Genomic DNA, 17,351 nt, shown 5'->3' on the forward strand with positions numbered 1-17,351 from the left:
ACATTCTTTCCCTTGAATGTTTCCTAGCTTGCACTTGCAATTACGGTAAGTTAATTTGAAATGTTATTGAAAAATAACGTGGATAATCTTGGAAGACTTTAATGGAATAGATTTCTTCTCTGTACTACCAAGCACCACCTTAGAATCCTGGTCTCCAATCTTTTTGAACCCTGCCTCAGCAGTATGAAACGGTCATGGAAAAATGGAAACAATCTGTTCAGCTATTTTTCTTCACTTTCCCTACTTCTTATCTAAACTTAACGTACCGTCAATTGCTGACCTATCCTAGCGTGAATTCAACTCTTCAGTTTCTTTGTATTATTTTCCATGCTCTCGCTAAGCTCAGCTCATTTATTAGACTCGGGCACTCCTCACTTGATACCATTCCTAAGGAACCTCTACTTCTCATGCTAGTTGACATTGTAAATAGTTCTGATCTCATTTTTTCCTCATCCGAGATACTTGCATATGTTTTTGCCCTTTAGATCTGTGCTCATTTCAGTCTCAAAATTGTTGTCATCAATGCAAGCTGATTTTCTCCCCTTTGAAAAGATCTTAATCACAAATGTGTAATGGTAGTCTCTGAGATTGGGATGCATTATAATTTCTTAACCTGTCTATTCTTCAACATGATCAATCTCCAACTTCTCCATTTTGAAGTGTGATGTAACTGCCCTTATTTGTTCCCACTTTCAACCTAAGGAGTTGTAGACACACTGTTTATAGGAGTAAGTAATATTTGTAGGAAACTTGCACTTTCAATTCCGAAGATCATCAGAGATCCATCCTAAGTTCTTTTCCTCTGTTACCTGTTACTTTGGCTGATATCCTCGGCGTGGATCAGCTTGCACTTGCACATTATTAATACCCACCTGGATGGTCCTGTCATTTTCTCTTGGCTTCTGTCTTCATGCTGTTAGGTTATTTCTTTTTCAACACCAGTCTTGGATGAACAATGCTGTCTTGCAGGAAAAAATCAAAACCATCCTCTTCAATCCTGGCACAAACTGTGTTTACTTAACAGTAACTCCACCCTTAGTTCTGCTTAAAGTTTATAGTTGGATTATTCACACTGTTCCATTGGACTTCAAGTTGAAATGTGGACTTCAAGTTGAAATGTTGACCTCTACTCCTTTTCTCATCACAAAGTCAGTCGACCAGCTTTTAACTTGCATAACATCAATTGCCATCACTCCTATTTCAATTCGTCCACCACTGAAGTATTCATTTGAGCTGATTTCCCAATGATGTTCTAAGCAGCCTCTGGTATACCAACTTCAGCCCATTCAAATCCATACTCCCCCTGTTATCAATCCCACAACAAGTCCTGTTTAATCATTGTTGAAACTTTATTGCTGGAACAGCACAGCAGGTCAGGCAGCATCCAGGGAACAGGAGATTCGACGTTTCGGGCACAGGCCCTTCCTTGCCCGAAACGTCGAATCTCCTGTTCCCTGGATGCTGCCTGACCTGCTGTGCTGTTCCAGCAATAAAGTTTCAACTTTGATCTCCAGCATCTACAGACCTCACTTTCTCCTGTTTAATCATTGTTCCTGTCCATGCTGTTTCCAGTTCCACAGAACCATATACTTAATGTATATTTTGTTAAATTTTCTTACTGGCTTATGTTTCCTATCTCTAACTTCTTTCAGCAATACTATCCCGTCCTTTTGAAACTGTGATTTTGGCTTCTTGAGCACCCTTCCCTTCAACACACTGATTTTGGGTATATCTTTAGCCAATCAGATTCTATGCAGTGTAAATCCCCCTCCAGACATCTTCATTTTCCAACTTCAAGCCCTTCCTCAAAATACATCTCTATAAACAAAGTTTTGGTCCTAATCTATTCTTTGACAAAATCTGATGCTTCTTCCTCTGCCTCTTTAGTCTTAGGGATGTTTTCTACTCTGTATTATATGAATGCAAGTAACTGTTGTAGGCAACACCAATCATTTATACAGCAAACTTTGTTTTAACCGGCACCTTATGAATCAGCACTGTCGGCATGTCAACAAATTTTATATACCTGAGTTACTGGACGGGTCCTGTTTTATCACAATATCCGAGTAGTCAGCTGAGACTGAGTGAGAAGGCTGTCTACTGCTAATTTTTATTTAAGGCAAAGTTATTTTTATGCTGTAAGTAAGGTATAACTGTGATGTGTACAGCCCCTGCATTACATTTTGTTACTTAGTGTGTCTTTTTACATTGATTATGTGGACCTCATGATCAACCAGATTATTTGATCAACTGGGTCACTGCCGGTCTCATAAGTGCTGCTTAATAAAAAGTTTACTGTATTATATTGCTTTTATGGATGTGTTTTAGCTTGACCGTAAAGCTGTGTTTTATTTGTCGTTTGTCATAATTGTGGGCCTGTGAATCAAAGGTTGTAGGTTTAAGATTTTGTTTTAGATTTCTTACAGTGGAAACAGGCCCTTTGACCCAAGAAGTCCAAACTGAACCTCTGAAGAGTAACCCACCCAGACCCATTTCCTTCTGACTAATGAGTAGTTCATACACTGGGCAATTTAGTATGACCACCTGACCTGCACATCTTTGGACTGTGGGAAGAAACTGGAGCACCCGGAGGAAACCCACGCAGATATGAGGAGAATGTGCAAACTCCACACAGTTGCCTGAGGCTAGAATTGAACCTGGGATCCTGGTGCTGTGAGGCAGCAGTGCTAACCACTGAGCCACCGTGTCGCCTGTTCTATCTGTACACCTAATCTAGCATTATATCTAATAAAGTATTGAATGAGTGCTTTGATATTGTTATTCAGTAATATTAAATTGAGACCTCAACTGCCTGTTCTAGTGACAAAGGCAGTTGTTGAAGGTCATGAAACTTTTTTTTTAAAAAAAAGTTTTGATGTATATTGTTAACTAGGGTTCTTGCCAAGTATAAAGTAGCAGCCAAACTTGTCGAGCTAACAATATTTCTTTGATTATGTTTAGATTTAATTTTGATTTTTTTTTCTTCAACCAGACGTAGTTATACTGTAATAGTGTTATTCTTCTGTTGGGGCAGAAGTGGGAAACATAGATATGTGCAAGCAATGAAATTCATCAGTTGCTTATCCTTTCTAATTATAGGGCACTTCCCTCCACCAACTACCCCAGAAGAACTTGGAGCTCGTATTTTGATGCAAGAGAGATATGAGAAGTTCGGGGAGAGTGAGGAGGTTGAAATGGAGGTGGAATCTGATGATGAAGCTGAAGAAACTGAGGATAAGCCAGAAGAGACTCCATCACAGTTGGATCAAGATACACAAGTACAGGATATGGACGAGGTATGATATAAAATGATCCTGGTTATTGATGTAAAGATAGTTTTTGAGTATTTTATAGTTTATCCTCATGTTATCCTTGGAATTGCTGTCAATTTTGCAGAATTCTTCCAGCATCACTAACAACTGTTGTAAACCTAATGATACATTATAAAGACTTCAGAGATAATTACTGTAATGACAATTTGGTTTAATTTGGTGTAAAAATGTCTTTTAATTGTCCATTAAGTAATAGTGGTAATACAGAGGAACCTCGATTATCCAAGTAAGATGGGCGGGCACTAGTTCGCTTCGGATAATTGATTATTCCGTTAAATGATTTCCTCTGGGGCTCGGAGTTTTCTGTGAGGTCTGATTCCCATTCAGGGGACCAGGCAGCAGCACACTGCGTGTGAGCCCCCAATCCCGTCCATTCTCCATCCGCTCCCACCCGTCCGTCCCTCCTGCACTCCCGCCCACTGGGGTGGTGGGGAAGGAGGGCCGCCTGACTGTACACCAACAGACAGACTGCTGCTGTCTTTATGGGGTAAGTCTCCAAATTAGATTACTTACAGTGTGGAAACAGGCCCTTCGGCCCAACAAGTCTACACCGACCCGCCGAAGCGCAACCCACCCATACCGTTACGTTTACCCCTTACCTAACACTACGGGCAATTTAGCATGGCCAATTCACCTAACCTGCACATCTTTGGACTGTGGGAGGAAACCGGAGCACCCGGAGGAAACCCACGCAGACGCGGGGAGAACGTGCAAACTCCACACAGTTAGTTGCCTGAGGCGGGAATTGAACCCGGGTCTCTGGCGCTGTGAGGCAGCAGTGCTAACCACTGTGCCACCGTGCCGCCCAAATAGTGCACATGCGCAAACACAACTTTTTTACTGCAACTTTTTGACAGGTTCTACCTCTGTCCTGTACAGGACAATGTTGGAGAGATTATCTGAGGAAAGGGGAGGTTTAGGGTTCACCCCTATATAGAACTCTAGGGAAAGTATGGAGGGGGAGGGAGAGAGAGAGAGAGCAGGAGGTCGGTCGTTTGGAGACGGTGCCTGGACTGTCCAAGACTGTTCTCAGCAGCATTTCAGTGAGCCGAGTTTGTTTTTTAATCACTGTACCTGTAAAACAAAAGAATCGATCAGGGTTGAAACAACTCTTTAACTTAATGTTTCTATCGGGGCCTTGAGGTCCTCTTCGGATGATCTGAAATTCAGGTAATTGATAATCGACGTTCCTGTGTATTCAGTTCTGCTGTACATTCAAGTTATTAGCACGTCCTATGAGATGTTCAGATGTCTCTCTCTTTCAGAGAAGTCATGACCAGTGAATCAACCAGTGTCAGCGGCTAGCCTGTTAATGTGACAAGGGCTTTATTTTGAAGTTAGTTTGTTTTTATGAAAACTTAGAATTAATACTGAATTTTACTTGCAACAGACTTTGAAAATGTGTTACAGTTTTAGGCATTTGATATCTATAATGTCACCATGAACTTCTGTTCCTTTTTAAAGACATGCGTAATAACAACATAAATCATAGTATATTTCAAAAGGACTGACTTGATTTTCATGTTTCCAACCATACCTAACTTTTGATAAGATGCCAAGTAAATATTAAAATGAATTGTTCATTCATTTAGTTAGATCTCATGGAATACAGGGAGAACTAGCCATTTGGATACAGAACAGGCTCAAAGGTAGAAGACAGAGGGTGGTGGTGGAGGGTTGTTTTCCAGACTGGAGGCCTGTGACCAGTGGAGTGCCACAAGGATCGGTGCTGGGTTCTCTACTTTTTGTCATTTACATAAATGATTTGAATGTGAGCATAAGAGGTGCAGTTAGTAAGTTTGCACATGACACCAAAATTGGAGGTGTAGTGGACAGCGAATGAGGTTACCTCAGATTACAACAGGATCTGGACCAGATGGGCCAATGGGATGAGAAGTGGCAGATGGAGTTTAATTCAAATAAATGTGAGGTGCTGCATTTTGGGAAAGCAAATCTTAGCAGGACCTATACACTTAATGGTAAGGTCCTAGAGAGTGTTGCTGAATAGAGTCGCAGGTAGATAGGATAGTGAAGAAGGCATTTGGTCTGCTTTCCTTTATTGGTCAGAGTATTGAGTACAGGAGTTGGGAGGTCATGTTGCAGCTGTACAGGACATTGGTTAGGCCACTGTTGGCAATTCTGGTCTCCTTCCTATCGAAAAGATGTTGTGAACCTTGAAAGGGTTCAGAAAAGATTTACAAGGATTGTTGCCAGGGTTGGAGGATTTGAGCTACAGGGAGTGGCTGAACAGGCTGGCACTGTTTTCCCTGTCTCAATGTTTCTAAGCAAAATCAATCCACCTGAAATACTCTTAAGGAATAGGTTTGGAAAACCAGTTGATCCAAATCTAGAATGTTGTGGGGTTTTGTTTGACTTGGGTTTTTGTTTCCAGTGCAAGTGGAAGCTGTAACTTTTTTTTTCAAAGAACAAAATACAAAACCATTGGGGAAAATGTCAATGTTGTAACAGCAGAGGGACAAGAGTAGGCCATTCAGTCCCTTGACCCTGTTCCACCACTCAAGATCATGGTTGATCTGTGGCCTAACTCCATATCTCTGCCTTTAGCCCATATCACCTAATATGTTTGCTTAACAAAAATTTAAATATAACAACTGATCAAGTATCCACTGTCACGTGTGGAGGAAAGTTCCAAACCCCTACCACCCTTTGCAATCAGAAATGCTTCTAACATCTCTCCTGAACGATCTGGCCATAATTCTCAGACTATTACTCCACTAATTCTCAGCTTCCCAACCAATGAATACCTACCCATTAATCCTATTTTCTGTTGCCTGCCATTCAACCAATCTCCTATCCACGTCAGTAATTTGCCCTCAATTCCATAGGCTTCTACCTTAGTTAACAGTCTTTTATGTGAGACTTCAAATGCCTTCTGGAAGTTCACATAAACAACATCTAGCCCAGTCCATTACTTTAGTCACCTCTTCAAAAAAAAATTCAGTAAGATTTGTTAGGCATAACATACCTGTTATGAATCCATGCTGGCCGTCCCTGATTACCTAAAGAATTTGAAGGTATTCCGTTCCCTCATCCTTGATTATAGACTCCCAACAATTTTCCCACCATAGATATTAGGCTCAAAAACACAAATGGCTGGAAAAGATCAGCAGTACTGACAGCATCCTTGGAGAGAAATCAGAGTTGACGTTTTGGGTCCAGTAACCCTTTTTTCAGACCCTGAAGGGTTACTAGACCTGAAACATTAACTCTAATTTCTCGTCACAGATGCTGCCAGACCTGCTGAGATTTTCCAGCAGTTTCTGATTTTTAGCATCTGCAGTTCTTTTGACTTTTTGTATAAATGTTAGGCTAACTTGTCCTCCCTGGTTTTCCTCTTCTGTTCTTAAAATAAAATGGAGTGATATATGCAATCCCCCAATCCAGGGGGATGATTCCTGTGTCAGAAAAACTCCGAAAGATTATATGAGGGCGTCTACAATGTGTTCCCCTGCTTCCGTTAACATCCTTGAATGGAAACCGTCAGGTCTTTAGGGATTTTTTTCTCTCTTTTGTTCTGTTGATTTCTTAATTGTCAATGTTTTACTTGATTTAATTTTATTCAGTCCCTGTTTTTGATCCGCTATTAATTTCCTTGGGGCTTCCAGCAAGCAAGCTATCTTTTCTACTGTAAATGCCGAGTCAAAGTGATAACTCAACTTCTGCCATTTCCTCCAGTGTCATTGACAGTATCCCAGCTTTCAGTCTTTAGTGGGCCAACATTGCTGCTGACTGCCCACTTTCCCATTATGCGACTATAAAATTTTTTCTTATTGATTTTATTTCATAATCCCTTTTAATAACGCTTACAAGCTGCTTTGTTGCCCTTTGTTGTTGTTCGTATTTCCCATTTGGGAAGATCTGTGCTGTTAATTCACATTTTGTAAGCCCATTCGTTTAGTTATATGTTGTCCCTTAGCTCTTTGGTTGTCCATGGTTATTTTTTTTCTGAGATGAATTTTTCCCTTTTGTGGTATATATTGATTTTATGTTGTGTTAAATGTTTCTTTGAACTTTCTCCATTATTCTTCAGTTGTTTTGCCCATGAGCACATATTCCCAGTTTGTTGTGGATACTCTCTAACTCATTGTTAAAACTGGCCTTAGTTAAATTGTTTAATTTATTCCTTACACTCTATGCATTTTTATATCTAGAACTCTTATTTTGACCATGTACTGAAACCTGATGCTTTATTCAACTGTTTATTATTTCTCTTTTCCAGTTTAGTCATACCCTTATACTTTTACCATTACCTGCTATACTTAAAATAGAATTCCTACCTATTTATTCTCTCATGTTACTTGATTTTGAAACTGTATTGACTTCCCACAAGCCTTCCCAACTATTTACTAGTTTGAAGTCCTTGTGACCAACCTATATTTAGCCTTTCGGTAAGGACATTGGTCCCAGGTGGTGCCCATCCCAATGCTACAGTTCTTTCCTGTCCCAGTTCTGATGCTAGTACCCCAAGAAATTGAATCCCTCTTTCCCACCTCACTTCTCTAGCCATTCGCTTAGTTCCCTCATTTTCTTATCTCTGTGCCAATGTGCATGTGGTTCAGGTAATAATCCAGATATTATAACTCTGGAGGTCCTTTTCTTTAATTTTGTTCCTAATTCCTGATATTATTCAAATAGGATCTCTTGTCTATGTTGTTAATCGCAACATGGGTCACAGCACCTGGATCCTCCCCATCTCACTCCAGTATCCTTTCAAGCTGGTTCAAAATGGCCCTCACCTTGGCAAAAGGCAGGCAACACACCATGCGGGACTGTCAGTCCTGCTTTCAAAGGATGCTATCTGTGTGTACTATATGTACTTGGTATGCTATTTGGTGTACCAGAGTGTGACTGCCTCCTGAGTGTAACTCTTTCCCCCTTGCTGATGTTTTGCAGTATCTTACGCTCAAACTTGAGCTCATCAACTCTGAGCCAGTATTCCTTGGACAAGCAAACATTTGCTATACGTATGTTCACTATGAACCACAGTAGATTCCATGAGTTCCCACATCCTGCAAATACATCACATTGCCTGGCCCCTGCATCTCTAAATTATTTAATTAGCTTTTAATTTGTAATTTTACATTTCCTATTGGTCTTTAGTTTTTAATCTGTAAAGTATGTCTCCAATTTACCTTCAATCAGAAAGCAACTTGGAACAAATGTTCAAATTAGCCAAATTACCAACCTTATCCTGTGATATCACTTTTCACTGTTTCTGATCCCCAAGTCTCCTCCCCTGCAGGTTGCTCTCTCTCTGTTGGCTCCCAGGTAAATATGTGGGACCAGGGACTTGGCATTGATTTTTATTTCCTTCTCATGTCCTGCCAGGCTCCTTTTCTCCTTTAGTGTCAAATTCCTTTAGACCTTCTTTTGTTTTAAAGAGCAGAAATACTCACCAATAAGAGAAAAGGGGGGTGCCTAATTCTGTTTCACCAAATGGTTTATTTTAAATGCAATGTACAATTCAACTCATTTAGACTTGTATGATGATTTCTCTTAGGGATCGGATGAAGAAGATGAAAGTCAGAAAGCCGCCCCACCACCACCTGATAATCCAATGCCTCCACCACTTCCTCCTACTCCAGACCAGGTTATCATTAGGAAGGACTATGATCCCAAAGGTCAGTTTGCAAAGAGTGCTTTTAATGGTGCTCTTCATTGATCTCAAAGACAATGATTTATATTAATTAGGTTGCACTGTTAGTCTGGAAGAAGTTAATGGAATCAAGCATGTAGACAGAATGTATTTCCCCAACAAAATGAACAATTTTCTTGAATTAGTTTGTAAAATTATAAATAACTTGCTCATTTTATTTTTCTTGATCCTGGTGATACCTTTTATATTGTAACTATTCTTCATAAATTTTCTCTCAAAGTTGTACTGTTTCCTTGTTCATTTCATCTATCTAGCATAAAATTAAAGTAGAAAAATTGAGGAATTGGTGATCATTGCAGTATTATCATACATCGTAAGAATTCTGAAATCTCAAAAACCATGCCTGAAGAGTATTTTATGGAATACTTAGTTGGGAGTATGTCACAACCAGAGCACCCCTAAAGTGAAAAGCTTGCCAGAGCAGGATTGATTCCATTATTTTCTCCTTATGCTTTTTTGATACATTTTTTGAGAGGATGTCAGTGACTTGCTCTTTAGGCCATTATTGTATTTACTTACGATGAGGAGAATTCAGTTTATTTTAATACGTTTATCATCTTGAAAGTTTTGATAAGTTACTCCTAACACTGTCAGATCTGAGCTAAAAAATTGGAGGGAAGATAATGTGAGAGCAGAATCTTAAGACGTTGATGCCTAGGGCCATGTAGAGGCCTAATTTGCAGCATTCACCTGGACTCTTGTGACATCGAATTAATGTCTCTACCTCTGAGCTAGAATATCCAGGTTCAAACCCTAACCTCATCAGACATATGTCTCTGATTGTGACATGGGCCACTGCAGCCTCCTGCTACATTCTCAATGGTAAACTTGGCAAGTTTGAGGAGAGTAATGAATTTAATCAAATAAAAAAGTTAGGAATCCAAAGCCATTAGTTTATGGAAAATAAACTGCCATTGCCATAGGCAATAAAACTCACTTGGATTTTTCCATACTTATAAGTACAAAACTGCAATCATGCTGGTTCATTTTCTTTGTAAACTGCAAATTCATCGACATTCATTTTCAGAAAAGGAGATCAAAGAGTTGGTGCGTGTTGATGAAGAACTTCCAGCTGTTCAGTTCTGAAGTTCTTCCAATGATGGAGCAAATTATTATTCACAGTGCAACATCAAATCCTGGTTTCCACTGTTTAACTTGGTGTACTTGCCATCCTCCTCCTCAGTCATAGTGACATTATCTTCACTTCCACTCATTCCTGTTCTAGATATCTTTTAATCACCCTGTTCAGACATGTTATGATGCATGTCTGGGACAGGTGGGACTTGAACCTGGATCTTCTCGCCTAGAGGGAGGGATACTGCCACTGCCCACAAGAGCCTAGTTGAATGCTGCAGTTTAGCAGCATCTTCATCTTCTGATGGAATTCTCACCTTATTTCCTGCCAAACTTTAGCACTGCCTCCAGTTCCTACCTGCTGCCACGAAGTTTCTCCAAATGTTTAAAGGCCAGTACATTCCTCAAACCTGCAATCCCAACCCTCACACCAGAAAAGATTAATTTTATATGAATTAATAGCACACGTGTCAACTTGTTTTATAAAACATTTGGCACCTGAGTCAACAAGATTTGCAGTCAAGATCCATTATAGGGTTTGACAATATAAAGCTGGAAATGTGTTGCTGGAAAAGCGCAGCAGGTCAGGCAGCATCCAGGGAACAGGAGAATCGACGTTTCGGGCATAAGCCCTTCTTCAGGAAGGGCTTATGCCCGAAACGTCGATTCTCCTGTTCCCTGGATGCTGCCTGACCTGCTGCGCTTTTCCAGCAACACATTTCCAGCTCTGATCTCCAGCATCTGCAGACCTCACTTTCTCCTTTGACAATATAAACCAATACAATTGCTGACTAGCTACAAATGGAACCACCTTGCATGCACTCATGACAGCTGAATATATTTCATATAACTGTTAACAAATATCAATCGCCATTCAGTAACTAAGAAAGATAAAAAAGGACTTGGACTCTCTTTCACCTCAACATTCTCCGACAAGCAAGCAATGATTAAATTTCAGAAACGTGCACTTTGCAAATTAATTTTGCACACTTGGTCAACAGTAGTGTCTGTTATGTTCTTTTACTGATTAGAAGTATAGTAAATTATATCAGGGTCCCTAATTATGTGTGTGAATAGTGCTAACGTATTGGCCCACACTAATTAAGATGGCACTTTTACTGCATTGCTTTAACATCTAACTAAAATCTCATGAATCTCTCCCACTTTGGAAGAGAAGAATGTACTCTTCCAATGTCCTAACCAATACATATTTAAATCATCTGAAAGACTAGCCATTTTTCTCATTGCTGTTCGTGGGAGTTGCCTTATTAAAAAAAACTACATTTGTTCTTAAAATTTAGGCAAGACTAGATTTCTTACCAATTCCTTCATGCTATGATTGCTTTTCAAGTCGGACATCTATGTTGTTTGAGTGTGAAGTTAGAAGTAGGTGAGAGCATGTAGGACTGATGAGGTTCCGTTTCCTAAGGAGTGTTAGTGAACCAGTTGCTTTTTATAACAAGCCATCTAATGACATCTAAATTACAGCAATGACTGAATTTTGAGAGTAAATAAGTGTTTTTAAAAAAAGTGAATATTTATATAAGACACATGTTTATTTAACTTTATGTATTTAGTTCACGTCTAGTGTTTGTTGTACACTTAACAAGTTGTCATTTAGTTTATTTAGAAAGTACTAGTGTGTAAGACTACAGTTTCATTTGTTTTAACTTAAATTGTAAAGCTCCAAATTCAGAGTTTCTGCACCAGATTGATTTTTGTAGTATTATACACTCCTTACTGTTTGTTGTGTTGGATAAATCAGCTGCATAACTTGGTATTACATTAATAGTGATTTTTTAAAAAATATATGTTGTTTAATGACTTATAGTTTCAGGCATCATTTGTACCGTATAGATTAAAAGCTAAATAGAATGATACTGGACCACAATTTTGCTTTGACCTGTACTTTATCTGGGAGGTTGCAGCATCTGTGCTTCACTTTTGAAATTTAAAGAAACAAATCTACTTAATATCTTGTGATTTTTTACTTTGATTTTTGTGTGCCTATATATGTGTCTTTTACTCAATTGCTGAGAAGTTTCACCTAAAAAATGAATATACATTATTTATATTCCTTTAGCTTCAAAACCAGTGGCTGGTACACCTGCACCTGATGAATATCTCATCTCTCCAATCACTGGGGAAAAGATTCCTGCCAGCAAAATGCAAGAGCACATGCGTATTGGGCTGCTGGATCCTCGCTGGTTGGAGCAACGTGAACGTTCTATCAGAGAAAAGCAGAGTGAAGATGAAGTATATGCCCCAGGCAAGTGTTACTTGTGATATTGGAGGAAACTGGGAAGCGGTACAAGGATTGCTCAGTTAATTAGGGATGACATCAGCACATTAGAGTGAAATTGCCTTTGGTTTGGACATCAGAATGGAGAATCAGTTTGGGAAGAGATTAAAAAGTAGTAAAGATAAGAATTCACTGTGGGACTGGTTTATGGGACCCCTACAGCTGTACGATAGGAAATACAGAAAGAAAAAATGGGGGCTTCCGAGAAAGGTATGGCAATATTAGTGGATGATTCTAATTTATACATAGATTGGATGAATCCGGTTGGCAAGGGTAATGGGATGATGAGCTCTTCATGTTTTCTGGACAGTTAAGTTTAGAGCACTATGTCCTAGAGCCAATCAAAGAGCACACTGTACTAGATCTGGTAATGTACAAAATGGGATTAATTAATTGGCTCACTTAGCCTGAGGAAGAGAAGAGTGGATTGAACTACTGTGGATAATTTTGAGGCATGTAGATAGAGCTGGCTAAAGTGATTTACAAAACTAGGATAAGGCGGGGAGATAGTAACAGGAATTTAAGAATACTGAGGAAAAATACATTCCAGCAAGAAATAAACATTCTAATGAAGCATGTACCAGCCCTAAACTAAGTTTAAAAGTTGCATTCAAGTAAAAGAAAAAGTATAAAGTTTGGCAAAGTGAGTGGCTGATCAGAAGACTGGACAGAATGGAAATATTAGCAAAGAGTAACTAGAAGATTAAAAAGAGGAATTTAGAGTATGAGGCAAGGGCAGCTGTGATTTTATTGAGTGGTGGTGAAGGCTAGAGGGATCAAATGGCCTCCATGGCTGCTAACTTGTATGTCTATTTACTTGTGTATATATAGTCACATAGGTCTACACCATGCAAAACAGACCCTTCAGTTCACTTTGTCTATGCTGACTAGATATCCTAAATCAATCTAGTCCCATTTGCCAGCAGTTAGCCCATGTCCCCCTCAATCCTTCCTATTCATGTACCCATTCAGATGCCTTTTAAATGTTGTAATTGTACCAACCTCCACTACTTCATCTGGCAGCTCATTCCATACAGACACTGCCCTCTTTGTGAAAAGATTGCCTCATACGTCCCTTTTAAATCTTTTCCCTCTCACCTTTAACCTCTGCCCTGTAGTTTTGGACGACTCTAGCTTGGAAAAAAGTCCTTAGCTATTCATCCTATCAAGCCCCTCATGATTTTATAAACATCTGTGTCATTCCTCAGCCTCTGCTCCAGGGGAAACAGCCCCAGCCTATTCAATCTCTCCCTTTGGCTCAAACTCTTCAATCTTGGCAACATTCTTGTAAATCTTTTCTGAACCATTTCAAGTTACACAACATCCTTCCTATAGCAGTATTCCAAAAGTGGCCTAACCAAGGTCCAGTACAGCCGCAACATGACCTCCCAACTCCTATACTGTATGTACTGCTCAATAAAGGCAAGTGTACCAAACGCGTTCATTATCCTTTCTACCTGCAACTCCACTTTCAAAGAATTATGAATCTGCACTCCAAGGTCTCTTTTGTTCATGAACATTACCTTGTCTCCACCCCCCCCCCCCGGCACCCTGCCAAGGTCCAGATTATGAAATGTAGACGTTCTGCCCTGAATTGCCTTTCGAAATTGCTGCAGCTCATATTTATACATCTGCCACTCCTTGGCCCATCTGATCCATGTCCCATTGTACTCTGAGGTAACCTCCTTCGCTGTCCACTACACCTCCAATTTTGATGTCATCTGCAGACTTACTAAGCATACCTCCAATGTTCACATCCAAATCATTTTTATAGAAATGACAAAAAGCAGTGGACCCAGTTCCGATCCTTGTGGCACACTGCTGGTCACAGGCATCCAGTCTGTAAAGCAACCCTCCACCAGCACCCTCTGTCTCCCATCTCTGTTCTCGTGTTGTGTTTTGTTTCTTAGCTTTGACTGCATTTGTTCCATGTAATTCCTTTCCCTAATGTGCACTTAAGAGCCTACTTATTACCATCTGTTTTTATAATTTTACAAATAGAAAAAAATTATCAGTTCATTTAAATATCTGGAAATTTTCTCGTGGCACAAATCCAATTTTCTCTTTTGATCTTACACAGTTTGCAAACTACTCTGCATCTGCTAGTGCCAATTTGTAACTGGTAGAAGCATGGAAGACCACCTTGTTAATGCTTTTGTCCTTTCCTCAGGTGTACCACCTCACAACATCACTGCTTGAACTCAGAATTCATATGACAAACATTTAATGTTTCACTTGATCCAGTAAAATATGTGTGTCCTATCTTAGCAACCTAGAATACTCTAGCTGTTTATTGCTCATTGTTAATGTTTTCTTGTTTTAAAATGGTCAATTAAAGACAGTGTAGAAACAGAAGTTGTGCACCCTAATGTGATGTTAAATTTTGTTCCACTGACTAATTGATGAGGAATGCTGCTCTCCAGACCAACGTTTTCTGGTAATCTATAAAACAAGAACTTGCAGTGAAAAATTCTGCAAGTTTTGTGAGTTTCTTACTTTCGTATTTATTTTTCATAAAGATTTTGATCTTTTGATATGATTTGTTTTCTCCATCAGGTCTGGATATTGAAAGTAGTTTGAAGCAGCTGGCTGAGCGACGTACTGACATCTTTGGTGTGGAAGAAACAGCCATTGGTAAGAAGATTGGTGAAGAAGAAATCCAGAAACCAGAAGAGAAGGTACAAACATCTATTATTGTGAAAATCTCTTGTAATTTACATATTGTTCAAATGATACTTTGATGCAGATTTTTTAAAGAATCCATTCATGGGATGCAAGCATCACCAGCTAGGCCAGCATTTGACAAGATGGTGATTAGCTGCCTTCTTGAACTGCAGCAAGTCATTTGCTGTAGGTAGACCCATAATGACATTAAGGAGGGAGTTTCAGAATTCAGGAGTGGCAATATATTTCCAAGTCAGGAGTGTGAGTGGTTTGAGGGGATCTTGCAGGTGGTCATGTTCCCATGTATCTGCTACCTTTGTCTTTCTAAATGGGAATGATTTTGGATTTGGAAAGTGCTGTCTAACTGACCTTGGTGAAAATTCTGCAGTGCATCTCATAGATTGTACATGCTGCTGCTACTAATGAGTGTCAGTAGTGGAGGGAGTCATATGGTGTCAAGCATCTTGAGTGCTGTTGGAGCTGTACTCATCTAGGCAAATTGGGAGTGTTCCATCATACTCTTGACTTTATAGATGATGGACAAGCTACGCGGAGGGAGGAGTTTAATTACCACAGAAATCCCAACCTCTGAACTGCACATATAGCCACCATATTCCTAAGGCTAGTCCAATTCACTTTCTGGTCAGTGGTAATCCCAGGCTGTTGACCATGAGGAACTTAGTGAGGGTAATGCCATTGAATGTCAAGGATCTCCTGATGCTGCTTATTACTGAAATTTCACAGCTGTAGCCATAATCTTTCCCTTGTATATGAATACCTAGCAAATGAATACAGTATATATAAATTCATTCACCAGCTATTCTCTCCCACTTATTCAGTCATAATTGCTTACGAATGAGTACATTGTGATTAAATGTATTTTCTAAATTTTAGTAAGTCCATTTATATTTAAAGAAAAGCTTGTAAAAGAAATTAAACTATGGAAAGTAACATGACAGCACAACACAAAGTGCTGATGATAGGTATAATCTGCTTATTCAATTGGGGAAAGCATTTGGAAATAAAAAAATAATAATTGTCTATTACAACAGTTAAAGTAGATGGTAAATTTTTTTCATACAGATTAATTCAGAAATTGAAGGCATAGTTACTCTGAAATAATTATTTGATATTGCAGAGAAGCTTTTCATTAATTATAATCGTAAAATAATAAACAAGCTAATAAGAAATGCCTATCTATGTTTTCTTTTTTGGCAAAGGTTACTTGGGACGGTCACTCTGGCAGTATGGCACGAACACAACAAGCTGCACAAGCCAACATCACACTGCAAGAGCAGATCGAAGCCATCCACAAGGCCAAGGGATTGGTTCCGGAAGATGACACAAAAGACAAGATTGGACCCAGCAAACCTGCTGATTTACCTCCACAACCCCCACCACCTTCATCTGTATCAAATTCTTCTATGAATGCTCCACCAATCACATCAATGCCTCGACCACCTTCTGTAAGTTCTAACAACTGTCTTGAAAATGGTTACAAGCATTTCATTTTCAGAGTTGGATGGAATAGTAATATAGACGAAAATCTAGATCTTAGTAATGTGCTAGTTAAAAGCCTACAGTTGAAACATATTTGCTACAGGTCTGTTATCTAACAATTTACTCTAATTTTCAGTAGTAAATAAGTGGATCTGTACCATCTTCCACCTCTGTTGAGGCTTCAAATACTTTCGATTTCTATTTTTGAATCATGTTTCCAGTCCAATATATGCAGTACTTGGAAATGAGCCATGTGATAAAATGTAACAACATTACTGATTTCCCTCTTCCAGCATCAGCAGAAGAAATAATCAAGAATGAGCTAATCAAATAATTGTCTGTCTGAATTCATTCGTATTTTCAAACTTTAATCATAAAATATCCAGAAGACTATCCACACAAATAGAAAATGTTCAACAATGCTTTTGAAAATCTTATCCAGTCATTCTTAACTGAAAAATAGAATGTGACAGTTTACATTTTGATTTGTAATGCTTCAGTAACACTTGGAAGTTGCTCTGACAAAACTTTGCACAGTATAGTTGATCTTACATGACATCATGCATGGAAAAGTTGAGATCAAGCTGAAATGGATTGTAAAACAGGGTAATAGGATCAGATCCTGTTTTGAATTTTTTAAATTGTTATGGCACTAATATAAAATTAACAAAATATTTAATTGTTAACTAGTGAAATGGAAGTGCCTCACTGCTATTACTGGGACAATGTGATTGTAGCAAGAATAGTTTACAAAGGCAGTGTTTGTTCTAAGTACTTTCATAGAAATTGAGATGAGAAGTTA

At 39.0% G+C, this 17,351-nt stretch overlaps 1 protein-coding gene and 1 long non-coding RNA gene across 2 annotated transcripts in view; one reads left to right on the top strand and one right to left on the bottom strand.

Moving 5' to 3' along the window:
* The window catches only part of sf3a1 (splicing factor 3a, subunit 1), a 42,554-nt gene that overhangs the window by 19,512 nt on the left and 5,691 nt on the right, over positions 1–17,351 (top strand). The window contains exons 7-11 of the mRNA XM_043715664.1: positions 3,100–3,296; positions 8,854–8,974; positions 12,167–12,352; positions 14,942–15,063; positions 16,270–16,515. Coding sequence (XP_043571599.1) covers positions 3,100–3,296; positions 8,854–8,974; positions 12,167–12,352; positions 14,942–15,063; positions 16,270–16,515 — 872 coding nt within the window. The remainder of the gene's footprint in view (positions 1–3,099; positions 3,297–8,853; positions 8,975–12,166; positions 12,353–14,941; positions 15,064–16,269; positions 16,516–17,351) is intronic.
* Positions 4,190–10,979, bottom strand: LOC122562646. Its single transcript, XR_006315379.1, has 3 exons — positions 10,966–10,979; positions 8,718–8,720; positions 4,190–4,406 (listed from the first exon to the last, which is right to left on the bottom strand). It is a non-coding gene; the product is annotated as an uncharacterized LOC122562646 (long non-coding RNA).

The sequence above is a fragment of the Chiloscyllium plagiosum genome, chromosome 25 (genome assembly GCF_004010195.1).
Source record: "Chiloscyllium plagiosum isolate BGI_BamShark_2017 chromosome 25, ASM401019v2, whole genome shotgun sequence".
In the NCBI taxonomy this organism is placed as follows: domain Eukaryota; kingdom Metazoa; phylum Chordata; class Chondrichthyes; order Orectolobiformes; family Hemiscylliidae; genus Chiloscyllium; species Chiloscyllium plagiosum.